This window comes from Lotus japonicus, chromosome 3, assembly GCF_012489685.1.
Source record: "Lotus japonicus ecotype B-129 chromosome 3, LjGifu_v1.2".
NCBI lineage: Eukaryota > Viridiplantae > Streptophyta > Magnoliopsida > Fabales > Fabaceae > Lotus > Lotus japonicus.
The window spans coordinates 279,437-301,015 of NC_080043.1; the positions used below are offsets into that span (position 1 = coordinate 279,437).

The 21,579-nt window shown below is 32.7% G+C and overlaps 1 protein-coding gene across 3 annotated transcripts; it reads left to right on the forward strand.

The window, feature by feature from the left end:
• Positions 1-27: 27 nt before the first annotated feature.
• LOC130748579 (ribulose bisphosphate carboxylase/oxygenase activase, chloroplastic) lies at positions 28-7,265 on the forward strand. 3 transcript variants are annotated; one of them, XM_057601803.1, is made up of 12 exons: positions 28-382; positions 467-552; positions 676-757; positions 1,054-1,116; positions 1,499-1,612; positions 1,920-1,981; positions 2,871-2,925; positions 3,101-3,302; positions 4,421-4,527; positions 4,741-4,796; positions 6,044-6,136; positions 6,897-7,265. In XM_057601803.1, exons 1-12 carry the CDS (start codon positions 91-93, stop codon positions 7,002-7,004), a joined length of 1,320 nt encoding a protein of 439 aa, XP_057457786.1. In that variant the 5' UTR covers positions 28-90; the 3' UTR covers positions 7,005-7,265. The 3 variants fall into 3 exon arrangements, with proteins under 3 accessions (XP_057457786.1, XP_057457787.1, XP_057457788.1); XM_057601804.1 differs by having other exon boundaries at positions 676-751; XM_057601805.1 differs by having other exon boundaries at positions 676-685.
• The last annotated feature ends 14,314 nt before the right edge of the window (positions 7,266-21,579 follow it).

Sequence of the window (21,579 nt, forward strand, 5' to 3'; positions counted from 1 at the left end):
GTTGAGAAAAGAAAGAACAGATAATAATTGGGATTGAGTTGAAGCCGTTATGTGGCGGGCAAGGGGTGGGAAATGGAAATCTAATCACTCATGCATCAGAGTCACATGGCGAAGGTGTTACCGTTATGGATTCCGGTTCCGAACTCTAAACACGCATTCAGATCGCAATTGAGTGTTCGTGTTCGTGTTCGTGTTCGGTGCAGCAGTGATAATAATAACAAGAAGCGGTTGTCACAGCAATCATCTTGGGAAGCGAAAGATGCAGAGGGAAGAGACTATCTCTACAGGCTTGGTAAAGAGGCTGATAACATGAACATCGCCGTCGGCCAGCGTGCCGGCGTCATCGATGATCTCTTCGCCGGCAATTTTCTCGGCAAAGATTGTAAGCAATTATGCATTTTCATTCATTCTTCTCCCTCCCTCCCACACAGACACACTCAATTTTCTGTGTTGCATTTGCATGCAGCCGATATCGTGTTTGATTATCGTCAGAAAGCCACCAGATCCTTTCAATACCTTCAGGGCGATTATTACATCGCTCCTCTCTTCATGGTAATTTTATTTTATTTATTAAACCCTTTCAAATTAATTAATATTAATATTCCTTTCTTCACTCACTACTTTCTCAATGCACTGCTATTAATCTATTAGCTTCTCTTCACTTTCTTTTCACAGGACAAAGTTGGTAAGTTCTCTCAAAATGGGCCAATATCAACATTCATAAGTCATTTTGATGCAGTAAGACAGCTTGGTAAAAGTGATTTATTTGCTCTCTTGTACAACTCATTGTAACTTGATAACATTTGTCATCATCCTGTATCAAATCTATTCTCTATCAGTTATGTACTTTCAATGCTGGTTCCTTCTAGATGCTTGTTCTCCCTTTCCTCGTAAAAGTGAAAATATATCAAAATCACAAAGTTCATACTTCCTGGATTCCTCTCTGTTTTTCCTTATGTACAGTACCATATTCTGAAGTCATTTAATATTATAAATCTTCAAATTTTACTTATACATGATGCACATTATTGTAACCTTTTTCTGTGAATGCAGTATGTCACATTGCAAAGAACTACCTAGCTCATCTCCTCAATGTTAAGGTTCCTTTAATTCTAGGTATAAACCAAACTACAAATTAATTTTCATGTAGCTTATATATATGACCCTAAAGAAAGTAAAATAACAATGTTTAGGGATTAAATTTAGAGAGTTTCTTTTCACAAGTTTGTATTTGTGAGGTCTCTGCTCGCCTGCTGCAAGTAAGATCTGTTAAAAACTGTTCTTATCTATTAGTCTTAAATGTGATATTAGTGTTCATACTGAAAACGTCTACCATGATTATCCTTAGTCCAATATAAGTTCACCCTGATAATTTTAAATTTAACCAGGCTGAAAACATATGCACACAAAGAAATCTTCGGGATCAATATAAATACATATAGAATTGTTTTTATGCATTCTGTTTTAAAAGTTAACGTGTATCTTCACTTTATTTCAGGTATTTGGGGAGGAAAAGGGCAAGGGAAAACATTTCAAACAGAACTTATATTTCAGGCCATGGGTATGGAACCTGTAATTATGTCTGCTGGGGAACTAGAATCCGAGAGAGCTGGTAAGTTGTTTGCTTTAGTAAACAGTTCTCTCAAGGAAATAAAAAAGTGAACAAAGTCATGCATATTTTCATGATATAATTGGATTTTGATGTTCACTAATCCTCACACGGTCACACCTAACAGTTGAAAATGATTGATGGAATTATTATTTTTCATTCCAATGTTCATTTTGTTCTTCCTCTTTTTTTTTTCAGAATGTGTATAGTTACGCATTACGCATATCTGTATGGTTTTCTAAATTTTGATTTATGTAATAAATATGTGTAACTGACAGAACTCCACCATCCTACTAACTTCCATTAACAGGAGAGCCAGGACGGTTGATTCGTGAACGCTATAGAACAGCATCTCAAGTGGTCCAGAATCAAGTTAGGAGTTTTAAACTTTTGCGTATGTCTTTGGTTTTTTACTTCGTGCTTAATTACACAACTTTGGCTTGGGAAACGATAACATTCCATTCTTTCATAGAAGTCGAACACTTTGATTTTGTCTTCTTTCTTAGGTATTGCGAAAATGTTGCACTAAGCCATAATTTCTAGGGTGAAAGAAGTAATGTTTTCACAAAAGACAACTTTGAAGACATTTCAATTTAAACATAGATATTTCAAATCAGTCTTTCTTGCCTTTACCTTCTCTATGTTGTATGCAGAAAATTATGTTAATGTGATTGATTTTGAAGAAAGTGACATCTGTGCTTCAGTTTGTGCTAGTTGACCTCTAACGCTGGTCACACAAAAATTGTTTTGCATCTTCTTATTTTTTTTTCTGCTTGCCGTTTCTCTTTTTGGGTATGTGCTTATGTACTAATTTTCATCTACTATCAAAGGAATTTAGGTTACAAAGAAGGGAGCCCAACATGCTATCTTGCATCTTTAACAGGACTGTTTTTGTGTCAAAAACACGAACATAGCATTTGGTAGACAGGTTATAACAGAACATAACATGTTTTTTAATATATTTGATGCATATTAAAAGTAGAACGGAACATGACATAAATTAAAAAGTAGTGCATTTTACTAAAATGGGTAGAGCTAAATTGAACAAGCTATCCTCCATTCCATTTTTTCTGTGTTAAACACTACCTTATTAATGACTTTTTGAAGGCTGATGTGTCCAATTTCCATCATATAATTTGTCTGAAATGGTTCAAAATTCTTCATACCAGTTTTACCTCTAGCTGTAAAACTTTTTAGTTACACAATGTTATGGCAATTTCTTAATCTGCTAACTCAGTCTAGTACTGTTTTCTTTATACAGGGAAAAATGAGCTGTTTGATGATCAATGACATTGATGCTGGCCTTGGTAGATTTGGTAAGCTACTATCTGATTTAGAATGGAGAAACAAATTTCTCTGTAATTTCTATTCCAAATCCCTTTTTGTTTCTTCCACTATTTTGAGTGTGTTCACGCACATGCACATATTGCATCTCCTAGTATTGCAGTTATTTGGTCAATTCCTTATTGAACATATCCTGTTTTTGTGCAGGGAATACTCAAATGACAGTCAACAATCAAATTGTTGTTGGGACTCTTATGAATCTGTCTGACAATCCTACAAGAGTAAGCGTTGGCCAAGATTGGCGAGAATCAGATATCACAAACAGAATTCCAATCATTGTAACAGGGAATGATTTTTCAACTATTTATGCTCCACTGATACGTGATGGAAGGATGGATAAATTTTACTGGTAAATTGCTATCCATCTTATTCTAGGATTATTATACTTACCATTCATGAGTTAAAATAGATTAGTACAGCAGTTAGTTAGTTATTAACAGAAGGTTCCAGCAATTAGTTAGTTGTTAACAGAAGATACCAGAAGTTAGTTATTCATGAAAGAAAACCTATTATTATTGAATGAAAAGAATAGGAGGGTAATATCCTTCAAGGGTTTTCCCCCTTACAACTAAACCAATGCTCTGTTTTCCCAAATCTGAAAACAAAATGGATTTCCCCCTCTAAACTCACATCCCCTATTTATACATATAACTGATCCCCTCCTAGTAACTGCTAACTAAAACAGCCCTAAGTTGGAGTAACTACCAGGCCCAATCAGGCTGTCAAATTACATTACATCAATCCATTGCGTTATTATGCATTACTCTATGATCTGTCAAACCAGTTAGGAACTAAGGATATTTGATTTAAGTATTAGTTGTTAATTCACTCTGTTATTAGGGATTATCTATTATCATTCTATTGTTAGGAATTATATGTTACTTAGAAGTTAGAAGTTAGCTAGGATAAATAGATTTAAATGTTAGTTTTTTCTGTGAGGAAAAGGGGCAGTCAGTATTATTTGGGGATTGAAAACTCCTGAGTTTGTAAAGAGGACTTCCCTTGTGAAGAAAGTCTTTCCTTCTTGTTTCCAGTAATATTGAAATTCCTTTGCCTAGGGTGTGAAAGCATCAAATCTCTGTTTCTGGTTGGCTTGCATTGATTCCTAACAAAAATACACCTGTCAATCTGTGATTTTTCTACACAAATACATCCTACTAAATCCAAAAAGTAACTACCATATTTTGAAAACATAAGTGCCCTGCCCCATGCAAAAAACATAACTGTTCTACTAATATAAATGGTAACTGTCACCTATGACACATAACTGTCTTATAACTGCCTCTCAGTTTTTTCTAACATAAACCTTCATTGTCCTTGGAAGTCTCCATTACTGACCTATCAGAATTTGGCTTATCAGATATCATATAAAATTTCTTATGTTAATGACTATGAAATATCCGATTTCATGGAAGTAGGTAAACCACATCATTCTTCCCTAAAATATTATCTGTAAATGTGCATCAGGCAACCTAACCGTGAAGATATCCAGAATATTGTTCACAGAATGTATGAGAAAGATGGTATATCAAGGGATGAAGTTGAAAGGATTGTGGATACTTTCCCTAATCAAGGTACTTATCTATGTTTTGTAAATCCAGAGAAGTTTTATTTGTCTGTTTACCCTCTGTTATTACATTTTTTGAATTTTAATAGTATTTCATTTCATTATTTATCTGAAGTAACTTAAATTTTTCATTCACCAAATCCGTACTGAGGATAGAATTTGGAAGGTTGATATCATTCACCAAATCTGTACTGTTTCCGATTTATGTTGTTATTGACAGCATTGGACTTTTATGGAGCTCTAAGATCACGTACCTATGACAAGTCTATTTTAAAGGTACGCAGATACCCTTACATCAAGATGTTTCTCATCTATCTGATATTTCCATTTCAATAGGGCAAGAAAATTTAATTACCTTCATTGTTTATTATTATTCTGTTCAATATTAATAGTAGGTTTTGATACACCAAGAAAAATGATAGCCAAAAAGAAGAACAAAAGATATGCATTGTTGAGAAGTTCCACATTGACTAGAGATATGGTCTAATAAATGGGAGGATAATCCTCACTTCTAAGCTAGCTTTTGGGATAGAGTTAGATCTGGCCCAAATTCGAAGATCGTATCAGTGCTTATCCTAGATCCGTAATATGGGTCACCTGCATATTCATTCCTGCAAAATTCCTGGCTCCAGATGTCATCCCCGGGTGTGTGAGGGGGTGCATTGAGAAGTCTCACATTGACTAGGGACATGCCCTAATAAATGGCTGGAAAATCCTCACCTCTTAGCTTTTGTGCTAGAGTTAGGTCTAACCCAAATTCTAAGATATACCAAGACATAATCTCTCATTATGTAACTCCCGAGTAGTTAATTGGTATGTACTTAAAAAAACCAATCGCAACTTGTCTTGGATAATTAGTTCGAGTTGCTTGCATAGAGACAAATTAATGACATATCATTTTGCCTTCTTTCTCCTTTTTTTAATGTTTTGGAGTTAACCAATCGATGGTTGTCCAATTTGTGTCATGACTGTAGAGAGAAAGGATCTAGACTTAGAACCCTTATTCCGTATGAACTATAAAAGCATATTGCATATGCACCTTTTATCTCTTTTCATCTCATATTGCAAGCGTGTAGACGGTGTAGTACAAGAGTATCAATCAACTATGATGAATGAAGACATCTACTTAAGTGATAGTGAGATAGTTGAAGTTGCTAAAAGCCCTTGAAACTATCCCGTGTTTGATAATGGCTTTCTCTGGCAAGATTGGTTTATATATCTATTGCACTCCTCCCACACGGAATAAATGCACATGCCCACTTTAGCCTGTATTGAAATTCAGTTCAATTATGAAGGTTGGGAGCAATAAGGATTAAACTCCTGAATGTGTCTTAACAGTCAAAGTATACATAACAGTAAACAGTTACGAATACAAATATATGAAATAGTTGATATTTTATTACGACAATGGCAAGCTGCCATTATATATGACAGCTGAAAGGGTAATTTTAGAGATGCCCAACTTTATTTTTTCCATAAAGATCATTCTTAATAACAGGCACAAATTTATGGTTGAATTTTAGTGGGTTGATGACATTGGAGGTGTTGAAAATTTTGGAAGCAAAATTCTCAAAAGAAGAAAGGACCAGAACCTTCCTGTGTTTATTCCTCCAGAGGTAAATTAATCAGCCCTCTTTTCCTGATCTATCCATATTCTGTGTCCTTTTATGGAAGTTTAACTGATTGGAATTAGTTGTTGATCAAATAAATATTGTTAAAATATTGTTTGAGCTCATTTATTGGTTGAAAATTATAGGTGAGCATGAAATGTTAAGATATAAATATAGCCAAAAGATAATTAGGGTCGCAGTTTTTCTATTCTGAATTTCTGATGTTATTAAAATCGACTTGACTAATTCGTTCTAGCATTAGAAAAAATATCTTTAAAAAGATAAGATATAATGATTATGAACAATTATTGATATTATTATGCAAGCATGTCTATGTTTCCCATTGAATAGATAAGAAAATCAATAATCTCGTCTTCTTGAATTGAATTCATCAAGAGAATGTTGTGAGCTGTGATTTTCAACATTATAATGTAACTTAACTTCGCGAATTTATAAAAATTAAAGAAAATCTATTCTTTGCAACATTTGGGTGTCCTCTGCTACATTAGGCATGTACAGCTCTTGACTAATTCTTGTAATTTGAATATTTCATTTCATTCATGAGAAAAATCATTCTTGAGGAAAGTGCAAATGTTTTTGGGAAGCATATATGTAAATTATCTGTTTGGCCATCTTTTCTTCTTTCTTTTCCTTTGTCTATTTGTAGTATTTTTAAAATTCGTTTTTTCCTTTTTATAATGTATTGATTTGGTTTTTGTGCAAATAATGCAAATAAAGTTGACTGCCTTTGTATTTGGTTATATAGCAAACAGTGGATGCCTTGCTGGAGTCAGGTTATTCTCTGATCAAAGAACAAGAGTTGGTCATGGAATCTAAACTTTCAAAGGAATACATGAAGAACATGGAAGACTGACATGAAGGGTCTGGGTGCTGTGATGAGAGTCCTCAGGAATTAATTATAGTTGTAAACTCACCATTATCATATGGGATAAGGTCTTCTTTCCAATGGAGTACTTCACTGTGTATATCTCACATTAGCATTCACAAAAAGCCACTTATATGATCGTGTTATCTTTAGCAATCTCAAGCTTCATGTGTTAAAGCATAAATTACTGTAAATGACGCAATGAATGAAGCCCCAAACTTCAATTTTAAAGACATTTGACGGCTAGAATCATTCTCTGTTTGAAGTTTGAACATAATGATGCTTGGACTGTGGCCAATGGTGGTGCTGTCTCCATAGAAATTAATAACACCATCAAATTGCATTCGTGGGCACAAAAGGACTTGTTTAGCCACCACAGAATAAGAATATATGCAAATCTTTAGATGATTTGGATTTTAAAATTTTTGTGAATGATAATAAAGGATAAACCGGCAACTTTGCTTCTTCATTGAATACTCCCTCCGTTCCTTTTTATCCGTCCACTTTAGGTGGTGGCACAGAGATTAAGAGTATAATTAATTTTGTTGAATGTTAGAAAAGTTGAGCATGCTTTTACTATTATGTCATTTAAACTGTGTTTTATCTCTCCTCATTTATTGTTCTGAGAAGGGTATTAGTTGTAAAAACATCATTTAATGCTCTTTTGAAATATTAAATGGACAGTTAAATATGAACGAATTATTTTTCTCAAAGTGGACAGATAAATAGGAACGGATGGATTATTTATATAATTATATGGACTTTAGGGAGAAAAACTTTGGCACTACAACTTTGCCCCATTTTTTTTTTTCATTTTAAAATAGATACCTAAGCAATGCCCTTATCAATACTGCTTTAACCTCCGGCCTCGGAAGTTCCCTCTCACCAGTTGGTACTACTACTTGGTACTGAATAAACATTACTTCTCAAAGGTTCTCAGTTATTTCTGTTATGAAATTCAAGTTATAATGAAACAAATCATAAATGGAATAGATAGAGAGAGAGAGAGATTGACCAGACCAAACATAAAGCTCTGTCGCTATGAGGTTCGTAGAAAATAGTTATATATTGTCGAAAAAGAAAAAAGGATGCCATTTCCTCTGTTTGTGGTGTTTGTAAGAGTCTTCATCTTGAACACTTTTCCCCGGATAATGATCATCATTTCCACTGTGTATTAAACAAGGGATTGTTGCTAACGTGTCTTGGGTTCCTTAGGGTCATCACTTATCTTAATATAAAGTCATCCTTCTATGTTAAGTATCTTGTGGTAATGACCGGTGAAAAGTTACATTTATCAAATGAACAGAACGATCCAAAGAGTCCACCACTCTTTTATCGGAATCCAATGCTCATTTAACTTGGAAAGTTAATTGGCCACTTTTTAGTGGCACTAACTTGAGAGTTGGATAAATAAATAAAAACATATAAAATTAAAGAGTAATAACATACGTCTTTTACCGAACATTTAATAGACATGCACTTTATTGACGTTTTTTAACCATTATAAATATTAATGACGGTTAAAAACCGTTGCAAAATTGTGTTGAATGTTGTTGATCCAAAACGTATGTCCACATATCATTTCTGAAAATTAAAGAATGAGTAATTTACCCCCTTTAACAGTTTAAAATGTAAATCTTACCCGTGATTAATGCTTCATAATTCTAAAACATGAAGGACAAGCACTAATTTTAGTTCTTATCTTCTTTGATTGGCTTTGGCTAAAAGAAGATGGTGCGTGATAAAGAAGAATAAAAGAATGATTTTTTTTTTTTGAAAGAGAAGAATAAAAGAATGATAGATTTAGTTTATGTTTAAATACTACTTGAGTGACAGGAACATATTTTAGTTTTGATCTATCAGAAAAGTTTCCTTCACTTGTTATATTGAATGAGTGTTAACGTTTATTTTTAACGGAGCCAACTAGTATCAAACATAGTTTTATACTCTGGGAATTGAGATTAAAGAAGGCCATGTGTGTTTGACTTAAGCACAATTTGATTGGGAGTGCCAAAACATGATGTGGCCCAGGCTTGATCCTGCTTTTCAATTATCGTACACAAATTATTCAGAGCAATAAAATTGGGTGGGATGATGGCATCACCTGCTGAGAAGAAAAATAAAATGGGTACTAAAATTGGCATTTTGGCCATAATAATTAACACACTTTTGTACCATCAATTAATGTGGTTGAGTTCCTTTTGTATAGTTCTCCACTCACTTGCATAATTCAACACCAGAATGATCCAAACACGAAAAAGCATATGCGTGTGGTGACCAAAGTGAGACTTGATCCCAATTAATTTCGCAATGAGGTCCCAATGTCTTCTAGCTTCTTCATATAATTTTATCTTTACAACTTTCCAATCACAAGTCTCAAAAATATAATTAGTAAACCATAATTAATTTTCTCTTTAAATTTTAAAAATGATAAATAAATTGGAATAAAAGAGTAAAATGGGCATTTATTTAGCCATAACTAAATGTGTGTATAAGTTAGCTAAAAAAAATTTCACCCAACAAAATGACATATGTCCTTTAATTATAAGTCATGAAAATAAGCACATTATAACTTTCCTATAAATTATTAGTACAAATGGACTCTCAAGTGGTTGTTCATTTGATTAATGATGGTTGTGATTAGTTACATCCTTATGCTTCCATGGTGAATCAAATTAGGCATTGGATGGCTAAAGGTTTGGTGATTCGTTGTGTCCATATCCTGTGAGAGGCTGATCAAGTGGTGAGCTATTTGGCATATATGACTCATAATTTTGAGATTGGGGTCCATCATTTCAAGGTCCCTCCTCCTAATTGTAGAAATATGCGGGTGATGAGCGTGATCGTGCTCAGTGTTTGGGAGGGGTGAGTGTTAATTCAACGGCGAGGAGGTGATTGTGGTCGACCAATCGAAGATTCCTGCCAATTTACTCAAACGAGCTATTTTTATAAGCTGAACCTGACCTATATAATAATGAGTCAGGTCTGGCCTTTAGCAGGTTAGGCTGCGGGCCCCTAATAGGTCGTCTGGCCTATTTTCATCCCTAATAATAGCATTGCATAGCAGGTTCCTCAGTATTGGAACATAATGGTGATTGTGGCTCTAGATGGGTCTGGGATCCAAGGACCTTATATCAAAGCGATGTTCTTGTTCTTCCAACTGACGTATACGCTCCTATGGACAGAATATTTTGGCCTAGAAGTCTTCTATGTGTGGTTGGACATCGTGGTCCCTGGGGAGACGTTGATGTTCCATGGCTACGACTCTTGCCTCGAGTCGATTAAGAGCTTCTCCTATTGCGCGGTGGGACAGTTCTTGCTACTCAGGATGTCGGTGGTGCGGAGTAGTAGGTGACATTTGTATCTCGGGTTGCTCTGATGGAAGAGAACTTTGTGGTGGTTCGTTCTCTTTGATGGTTTCCACAAATCCTTATGAAGTAGCGACCAAACTTGAAGATTGGTGCGTGACAACCATGACTAGGTGATGGAGAAGTTTTATCAATTATCACAGACGGAGTCAATTGATCGGGCTAATCCATTCAAATCACCTAAGAGGATGTTGATTGAAGAGGAAAAGTTGAACTATGGTGAGGAAGGGGTTGATGAGAGCTTTAATCGGAGGGAATGAAGGATCTTGAGGTCGGTCATCCACTGTCGTCAAGCTTAGGAGGGGTCCATGTAAAATCACTCCAATGCCTAAATTAGTGGATTGTGGAGTTCGGGAATTTCTATAAGACTTGGATAAAAAGTGTGTACATGCTTCAAACTTGAGTCCAGTCTTTTGTAATTATGAGAGTTCGGGGGGTCTCAAGGGTTGTGATGAGTGCTTAGCTTCTGGGTGAGTCCTAGTAGTTGAGCTTTTTGCTTTCTTCCGAGATCTGATGGTTGGAGGTTCCTCGTGAACGAGACCTCGATCTTGATCTCCACTCATATGACTACTAATAGGTTGAGGAGCTCATGATGGGACATGGTGAGATGACGCAGACATCTTGGGGTCTTAGGTTCCTACATAGGTATCAGTCTGAGCGATTATGATTGGGAGAGTGATTGGTCATGGTGGATTTTGGTTGACGAAAAGACGGTCATTAATTACACGATCGTCAGAAGTGAGGCTTCCGGAGGGGTTGGACAATAGTCCCTCACCTCAAATATCCATTTATGAATGCAGAGAGGTATTAGTGTTGTTTCTAACAATGGGGTGGACGGTGTTGATACGATCACTAGAGAGGTGAATGAAACTTGTGAATGTGTTTAGGTTGTGCGTGTCTCAATGTCGTATCACTCTGCATTTCCCATTAATGAAACTTGTTAACGTATCTAGGTTGTGTGTGTCTCAATGTCATATCACTCTGCATTTCCCATTAATGGAATTGAAGAAGAAGAAACGTGGGATAAGTAATGTTTTTACACTTGTTCACCAACACAACCAACTATTACAAATATGTGACTGTTTAGATACAAATTAAAGAACACATTTAATAAAGTTTTAGTAAGATAAATTTCAAAAATGCTATGTAATTATTAGTTATTCCTCACCTACTAATCTTGGAAGGACAAATATATGTATATGTATATTATATCAAGTAAGATCAATGTTTATTGTGAGAGATTAGAGCATCAAATTATGACCATTAAATATAATATAAATAGTCAAGATTAAAACATAAAATGTTACTTTTTAAAAAAGGTACATGACCATTTAATGACATTAAATTTCAACCTTAGATTTAATGGTCATAATTTGATGCTCTCATCTCCCCAATAAGCATTGTTTTCACTTACGCCTCTTTTATATATATAAAGATGAGCAATAGCAATCTTCGGAAGTGCCCTGAAAATTCAGATGAATCTCCTCAATATTCTTTGTCCCAATGATGACCAAATGAACCAGAACTTCGATGCTCCATGTTTATTGTAAACTTTAATCATTAGAAAGAGAACAATGACTCTATAAAGCACGATCTTGTCCCTCTCAACTGACAGAGGTTGGACAGGCGCCCAAGGGTGAGGAACAAATTTATTGTCCTCATATATAAAGTAGCCATAACAACGATTATGTGTTTTCACTTAGCTTAGACCATATATGCAACATGACTTTTTTTTGAAAAAAAAATATCTACGTATAGAACTTGAAACTTCTATAATATAATTAGGAAACTTACTTTGTTCTAAGATCCATTCTTTTGATGTTCTTAACGTAATATAAGCCACATCAAATCAATTTTTTATACATTTAACAACTATATATATTTTACGTTGAAAAAAAAAACAACAATACATATTTGCTCTTCAGGAACAACTATACATCTTAATAATATATAAAGCTCATCCACCAAAGTGGGCCGCATTGTTACTTAATATCCACATGTTTTCATTCTATTGGTTGTTGCTATTGAATTTCCAAATGACATATTCTAATTGGTTCACATTGATTAATTTTCATTGGTCGAATTTAATGAGTCAATAAATCAATAAATAAATTAATAAGTAAAAAAGTTATTAAATCATTCACCATAAATGGCACATGAATAACCGGTTAAAAAGGTTATTAAATTGTTTACAATTAATTTTTTTGACAAGGTCAATGTTTCCTAATTTGCAAATATATGATTTTAATTTTTTTTTCATTAAACCATCAAAAAATCATAATCTTTCCGTAATTAGAACATTCATTAAGCTTTTTCAAAATATTAATATTTAAAATTGAGCTTTTTTTAGAAAAAAATGAAATCTGTGTTTAATATTAAAATTTTATAATTGGTAATTTTGACAAAATCTTTGGACCCTTTTCCAAAATTTTAAAATTTTAAATTCACATTTTTTAGTAAAAAACGAAATCAGTGTGTTTAATTTTTTGAAAAAATTAAAATTCATAATTGGTAATTTTGACATAATCTTTGTGTACTTTCAGAAAAAAAAGACATAATCTTTGTGCCCTTTTCCAAAATTTTCAAAATTTAAAATTGAGCTTTTTTAGAAAAAAAAAACAAAATCAGTGTGTACTTTTTTAAAAAAATTAAATTGTTTAAAAATACAGCCTAATGCCGCCTAAATAGGATGACTAAAATGTGGTCAAATATTATAAATAATGTCTAATTATTAAAATCTATTTTACAATTAGTTTTGAAAATCATTTTAAATTTCAAAAAGGAGCATATGTTATTAAAAATTTAAAAATTGATATTAGGTTGTATCTTGGAAAGAACGAAATCAGTGTTTTTTTTATTTAAAAAATCAAATTTTAAAAATGCCTCCTTGAGATTATTTAATTGATTTTTTCACATGAGTAACTATATTTTTATTTTAATTAAAATTAAAATGGAAGGTAATCATTGGTACTTATTTGAGTTTAAGTGTTCGGAGTTCAGACAAAATCTAGCACAACTGATAGATAGCTGAACTACTTAAGTATTTAGTTCAAAATTTGATCCCTAAACAGTGCGTATGAAAAATGATTTATTGAAAGAGATCCACCCATTTAACATAATCTCAGGACCTTAGGGATACCTTGAGAAAAAGTTGAGTGTCAGTGTAAAACATTTTTACACTATAAAAATTAAATTATTTAATCAATTATTCATTAAACAAAAAATTAGTATTCAAATATGTTCAATATTTTACGTTATAATTATTTAAATTACTAAAAAGAAATAGCACTGAGAGAAGGAAAGAGTGACATTTGATTTTTTTTAACTAAAACATTCAAGGGGCAAGTTTGGTAAAAAAAAACAATCAAAAAGAAATTAATTGATATTAGGTTGTATCTTGAACCAAGAATTCTACAAGGCTCATTGATGCTTTTTCGGAGGATTATACGACTCATTGTTTTGGAGGATATAGAAATTCTCTTTTTTTCCTCTCATTCACGATTTCAAATTGCATTGTGAGGAGAGGGGGTTATGACTCTGTTCATTTGACTTTTCTTCAACTTTTCCAATTATTAGAATATGAGATAATTCGGTGCCTTTCATTAATCAGTAACAAGAGTCTTGAATTATGCCCTTCTTTTCTACTCATGAGATCTTAGAATAATCTTTTTACTAAAAAAATTCTACTGTAAGACCACTATGAGAGAGTACGAATTTAAAAATAATTGAAAGAGAGACAAGGAATATTTTTTTAGGGTAGACAGACAAGGAATTTGGTGTGTCGTTTAATGGAACGTACATATCTTTTTTTTTTCATTTAAAAGATAGTAAGTCAAGCATTATTCTCATATTGTTATGCAGTTTTTACTTATTTTTTCAAACTACGATCAAATAGAGATTTGGTTATATAACTAATTGGTTTGAATCTGAAGGACCGGAAGCTCCTCTATTCGGTATGGTTTCAGTCTTTGATTCATGAATTTGCTTATGAGAACCATCCAGGAAAAGCACCAAGACTCTTAAACCTTCTTTAATTTGTACAAATAAGATTATGCATCAGGCTTCTCTCAAACATTGAGTTTCTTGATTTCAGCCTCTCAACAATCCAATTCTTAAACCGTGGTTTCTGAATTTCATCCTCATATAAAGTATTTTTATTAATTTGATGCAGATTATCAAAGAAGAAGGAAAACATATAAATGTTTGATGGATTCAGATGACATTGATATGAATTTTGAGGAAGCTTTTTGCTTAATTATTTCTTCTTGGTATCTTCGTCATTTTAACTCTAATAACTAGGCTATCCTCATGAAGTCTAGGGACATTTTTAGTATTGGTTAACTCTAATATTTAAACCATGTTTTTTATTTATATTGCTCGCTTAATTTTATTATGTATATATCAATCTAATATTCGCAGGTTATGTGATTTAATAAATAGTAATCAATACTTTTTCTTTACACCATCTAATACAACTATGCGCAAGGGAGAGATAATAATATAATAGTGAGAAACAAAGATATAACATGGGATAGTGATAGCAAAATAAGAAAGAGATGGAGAGAAAAAATAAGTGATTTTTTTTTGCAAGGAGGTGAAAATTAAATTAAAGAAAAATGAGTATACGTATATTATAGTTAAACTTTATTCTAACCAAGTTTCTATATGTTGAAAAATATTTTAGAATAGCTTTAATATTATCTTTACTTACAAAAAAAATAATCAATATTATCTTTAATTTTTAAAATTATGAATTAAATTGTGATTGATTAAAAAATATCAAATTATGAAACTCATTGACTCAATCATATGGATAAAGAAATCAAGAGTTATACGAACTTGAATACTTAATGCCTGTGCTATGGTGAGATATTTTCAAGTAGTGTTAAAATCAAGAATTTAAGCATATTCTTTGTACTAAAAATATATTTAAAAATATAATAAAAACACTAAAAATAATTAAATATATTTAAATTTTAAAAACACCCATGCATTGCACGAGCTATTTGCTGGGAACAACATTGGCAAAGTCATATTTGCAGAAGTTGCACGCTATAGTTTCTAACTTCAAGATACATGGACCGTGTGGTAGTGCAAAAAAAAATCACCATGCATGGAGAATGGTAGGTGCGCACTAAGTTCTTTCTGAATAAATTTTAAAACACCACCACTATTGACCAAAAAGACTACCTGCAGTATAGAAGAAGGCAAACAAGGATTGTAATTATGAGAAAAGACATTGAAATTGATAACATGTATGTTATTTATTACAGTTGTAATATGCATTGTGAATACAGTAAACTGATACCAATTTGGAAAAACATAACTTCGTGAAAAAATGAAAGATAACTCAGATATGTTATTTATTACAATTGTAATATGCATGTAACATATTTTACATTGAAGGTGTGTTGTGCCTTACAATCTCACTCTTCTTATGAAGTATCAAGCTCACATTAATGTAGAGTATTGTAACAAGTCCAATGCTATAAAATATTTGTTCAAATATATCAACAAAGACACAGACCGAGCAATGCTTGAAATTTTAAATAAGGACAACGATGCTCAAGCGAAAGAGCCAGTGGACAAGGTAAAGAAATATTATGATTGTCGTTATTTTTCTCCGTGTGAGGCAGCTTGGAGAACATTTGACTTTACTATACACAAACGATAGTCGTCGTTGTAAAAACTAAATTTTCATCTTCCAAATGAATGTTTGGTATACTATAATGATGATGAAGACGTTGGAGATGTTCTTGAAAAGAGTGGTACAAAATCCACAATGTTTATGGCTTGGTTTGCAGCTAATGAGAAATACCGGTCTGGGCGGAATCTAACATATGATGAATTTCCCAGTAGATTTGTTTATCATAAAAAAGATAGAATCTGAAAACCAAGAAAAATATGTTTTAAAATTGGCAGACTACAGTATATCCCCCAGGAATCGGAGAGTTATGTTACATGAGAATCCTAGCTACTAACTATGTAATAAGGTTGTATATCATACAGAAGTATAAGAACGGTGAAGGGAATAACATATGGTACTTTTAAGGAAGCATGCGATCAATTGAGGTTGCTAATAGATGACAAAGAATATATAGATGCAATTAAAGAAGTCTCTTATTTAGCTTCCGGAGAACTAATGCGGAAACTTTTGTAAGAATGTTAATGATGAATTCAATCTCAAAATCTAATGATGTTTGAGATGCATGATGGCTTCTCTTATCAGAAGGCATTCTACACCCTAGAAGAAAAACATTTCAAAATCCAGGTATGTATGTTTTCAAGTTATATTATTAATATTTGAAATGTTTCTATAAATAACATAATTATTTCTTGAATTTAATTTAAATGAAATTCAAAAGTTTATAAAATCACGTTGCGCATGATAGTTATGCAAAGTGTGTGAACAACATTAGTTATATTTGATACAGTTAAAAATCATTAGTCAATCTTCATTCTCGCCTGCATGACTACGAATCGCGATGCTGATTTTAAAAATTTATGTATCATTGAAATTGAGAAGTTTCTCCAAAGGAATGGTAGGTCATTATATGATTACCCATCTTTGTCATCTCCATAATATGATGAAGTCCTACAATTTGATAATAGATTTATTGTCCATGAACTAAACTATAACAAAGATGTATTAAAGATACAATATGAAGAGTTGCTTAGTATGCTTACACCTGAGCAAAAGTCTGTATATGAGAGGGTTGTCACATCTGTGTTTTCAAACTCAAAAGGCTTCTACTTTTTATATTGCTATGGTGAAACCGGAAATACTTTTGTTTGAACACTTTATCCACGTCACTTAGATCAAGAGGACTAATTGTGCTTAATGTTACTTCCAGTGGCATAGCATCATTACTCTTGCTTGGAGGCAGAACATCTCATTCAATTCTAAATTTTGCATTCCATCTGATGCTACAAAGACCTAACATGTAATATAAAGTAGGGAAGTCTACGAGCAAAGCTTCTGCTTGAAACAAGCCTTATTATATGGGATGAAACTCCAATATTGATTTTTTTTTGTTTCGAAACTCTAAACGTTATAGTCCTAGATTTAATGAGGTTGAAAAATGAAGACAACGTACATAAACCTTTTAAAGGAAAAGTAGTAATACTTGGAAGTGATTTTAGACAAATACTACATGTAATAACTAGAGAAAGCAGAGGAAGCTACTGTAAACTCTTCATCATTGTGGAAGCATTGCAAAGCGGGTCATATTGTCTAAGAACATGAGGCTAACCGCAGCTAAGACGACTGATAAAGCAAAAGAAATCAAAAAGTTTGCATATTGGATTCTTAAAATTGAAAATGGCGATAATCCTGATTTCAGAGCAAGAGAGTATGATGTTCAAATCCCGCCAGATCTGCTCATCCCAATTAGCCCTGACCCATTAATTGAATTAATTAAATATGCATATCCTGACCTTTCACACAAAATGAAAGACTTGCAATTCTTTCAAGATAGAGCAATATTTGCCCCCTACACTGGAGATTGTTAAAATGATAAACACTTACATGTTTAGCATGATAGCTGCACCAGAACATGAATATTTGAGCTCTAACTCTGCCTTGCGATCTTGAAATCTGAGGTGAGTGGTTTACCACAAAATTTTGAACGACACTAAAAGTTCAGGAATCCCAAACCACAAACTATTATTCAAAGTTGGTACTTGAATCATGCTTTTGAGAAATATAGACCAAACAACATGTTTATGCAATGGAACCAGGTTAATTGTGGATGACCTTGGTGAACGTGTTATTGGTGCAACTGTTATCACGGGAAAAAATGCTAATGACAGAGTGCACATTTTAAGAATAGACTTGGTTCTTTTTTATTCCAAATTTTCAATTAAATTCAAAAGAAGACAGTTTCCAATTGCAGTATGTTTTGCGATGACCACAAACAAAAGCCAACGACAAACACTATCTCAGATTGGGCTCTTTCTTCTGAGGCCCGCCTTCAGTCATGGTCAGTTATATGCAGCTCTCTCTAGAATACGTTCAAGAAAGGGTCTTAAACTTTGCATACTGGATGAGTCGGGCAAACAACAAACTAGTGTTTAAGGAAATTTTTGGAAATGTTTAATGTAAACAACACAATTTCATTTATTTATTCAATTTTTCTCTTCATATATTATAACAGTGTTGACTTATATACGATTGACTTATTTATAATTTAAAAATACATATATATATATATAACTAAATTATTTATTAAAAAATTCCAACACAAAATTCCGTGCAATGCACGGGTTATCGCACTAGTATATTTATAAGAGAAAAAGGATGATGCACCGACAGTGTAAAGTTTTTTTACACCGTCAACCAATCAGATTTCAAGGATGTGTCATGTCAATTAATGAAATTAAATAAAACGGTGCATAGAAATTAAACTCTATTTATAATGTGTTTATATTAAAATTTCATCATATACTATATTTATTATTTCCGAAATAAAAAAGTAGCAACTCCGATAGATGTCACACCCTTCATTTTATGTCTTTTTTTCATAAATTTTCTCTCTCATACTATAATTAGTTAATTAGTAGGTAGATTATGCCATATTTATATTTTCTATTTTTTAATAATTTAAATAGTAAATAATTTTATATTTTAAAAAATAAATAATGGATTAATATTTAATTTAATATTTATTAATGACATTAAAATGATTAATAAAAGTCAATTATGACTCTTTTCAAAAATAATCATTCTATTAATTTGACATTTAATGGATTTAATGACCTTAAAATAATTAATAAAAGTCAATTGTAACTTTTCTGCCATTAAGATGTACCTTGATGTCCCCGAATGATAGTTAAAGTGGTAAGAGCTACGAGACATATGGATAAGAGTGGGGGCGGTCTAGGGATTGAACCCTGACGGGTACAATTTTTCTTTCAAATGTACGTATCAAAAAAGATATATGCTGACAACTTTTTTTTAATGATTATAGTTTTTTTATATTATAAAATAAAAAATTGAATGTAATATCTTGTTTATCTTACGTTCAAAATAATATTAAATAGTTTTAAAGGATTGATTTAGAAATTAACCTTCAAATATTTTATATTTTATGTTTTCGTATATACATTTAGAAGATTAAAATGATTTTGGTGTATTGATTCAAATTCAAAGCATAATAAATTAGGAAAAAAAGAATTATAATGTAATTAGGATTAGAAAAAAAGCTTAATTATGTTGTATAGGTATTTAAAAAAGAAAAACGATAGAGAATATGCAAAAATCTGATGTATGTCGACAAAGTACTCTTATTTTATTTATGCATAGTGCGAGACCAATACTATAGTTTAAAGTAATTTCAACTTTCGTAATTGTCATAAGTTCATATTCCCAAACAAGCTACGAAAGTAAAATCACTATTCTAAAAGTTCAAGCAAGCTACGAAAAAAAAAATTATTCTGGAATTTGGAGCTATTGAAATGTATTTATGCAATTATGCTAATACTATTTTATAATCCTAAAACTAAAATTTATGTAATTCTTATTTTAATTTCAAAACAACTTTCATATATATATATATATATTATTGATATATACTATTATATAATTATACTATTTTTCTTTCATAACAAATTTCATACATGATGCTAGCTTTACTAATTACATACTATTACTTTATTAGTTATTATTTTGTTGGGTTAATCGTCTACTTGGCCCCTGTCTTTGTCTCGCCGTCTGAAATTAGTCCCTCCCCGGAAAATTTGCAAATCTAGGTCCTCTCGTTTGCAATAAGTCTGGAGCAAGTCCTCGCCGGAGCCCGGAGCTCCGGCGAGTGATGAATTGGCATAGTGACTGGATAAATGTGGCTGATGTGGATTTAAAAAAATTAAAAATAAATAACAAATCAGATTTATTAATCAAATTAATAAAAAAAATTAATCAAATGAACTAATATTAAATCTATTAACAAATCTAACCTAATCTAACTAAAAAATCAATTTCCCACCAAATAATAAATAAATAACAAAACCTAAATCAATTATTGCTTCTTCTTCCTCTCAACCCCAGAACCTTCTTCATCTTCAAAGGACCCAGAAATTCACAAAATCAATTCTCCCTCCCCCCAAAATAAGCCTACAATTGCTAATATACTTGATATTTGATTGTGCTACTTCAATTAAAGAACATGATAATTTTCTAAACAAAGAACCACGTTTACGAGAAAGAAAAAAAAAACAGATCTTGGCCAAAACAGGGTCACCGAAAGTAAAGAAGCAAAGGGAGAGCAGACACAGAGGAGGGGGGAACGAGATCTGGGCGGCCTGGTCGTTCGCAACGGCGAAGAGCGTGCATACGTGGTGAGGTCGAAACAGAGGGAGGGAAGCGAACGAGGATAGATGGCAGAGAAGTTCTGGTTTGTTCTTCCAAACCTCACGGTCGACAGGGGAGGACGCTGCCGTCGATGGTGGTTTCGCGGCGTTGGAGGAGATGGAGGGGGGTGGTGGTGTGGTGGTCGAGGGTGAGAATCTTGTTCTTGAGAGCGGGAGGAGAAGTGGTCGGAGAGCTCCTTCCAGAGGAGGTTTGGCGCTAGTGTACCCATGGTGGCGGGGCAGAGAAGTGGAGAGGAGGAGAAGAAACCCTAGCTTGTTGATTTTGGGAATGGAGGGAGAAAGGGAGAAGAAGAACGGCAGAGGAAGAAGAAGAAAGATTGGGAATTGGGTTAATTACTTAATTTGGTGGGAATTAGGATTAGGGTGGGGGATTAAATTTGGTTAATTAAATTAGTTAGAAATAGAAATAGGTTTAATTTTATTAATTATATGATGTGTAATATATATATTTATATGATGTCAAAAAAGAAGTGTTAGCAATCGTTTTATCTATTTCAAAATTTCAATCTGATTTGATTAATTAAAAATTCTTGGTCCGTGTGGACTGCAAATCTGCGAAAGAAATCTTACAAAAAGATGTCAAAAACTTAGCTTCAAAACATATCTTTGCCAGATGGCAAGCTATTCTATAGAAACAGATAAGTAAATTAGAAATATAAGTTATGTTCTGTGTTGTTCTTAATAGTTGAGCAGTATAGATCTGGATCAGACTTAAGTCACCACAAAAAGAAACTAAACAAGGACATTAAAAATATTCAGAACTTAAAAACATGTCCGTAGTATGGCCAATATAGACTTACTGCCACGCAGGGACTTACTGCCTTCAA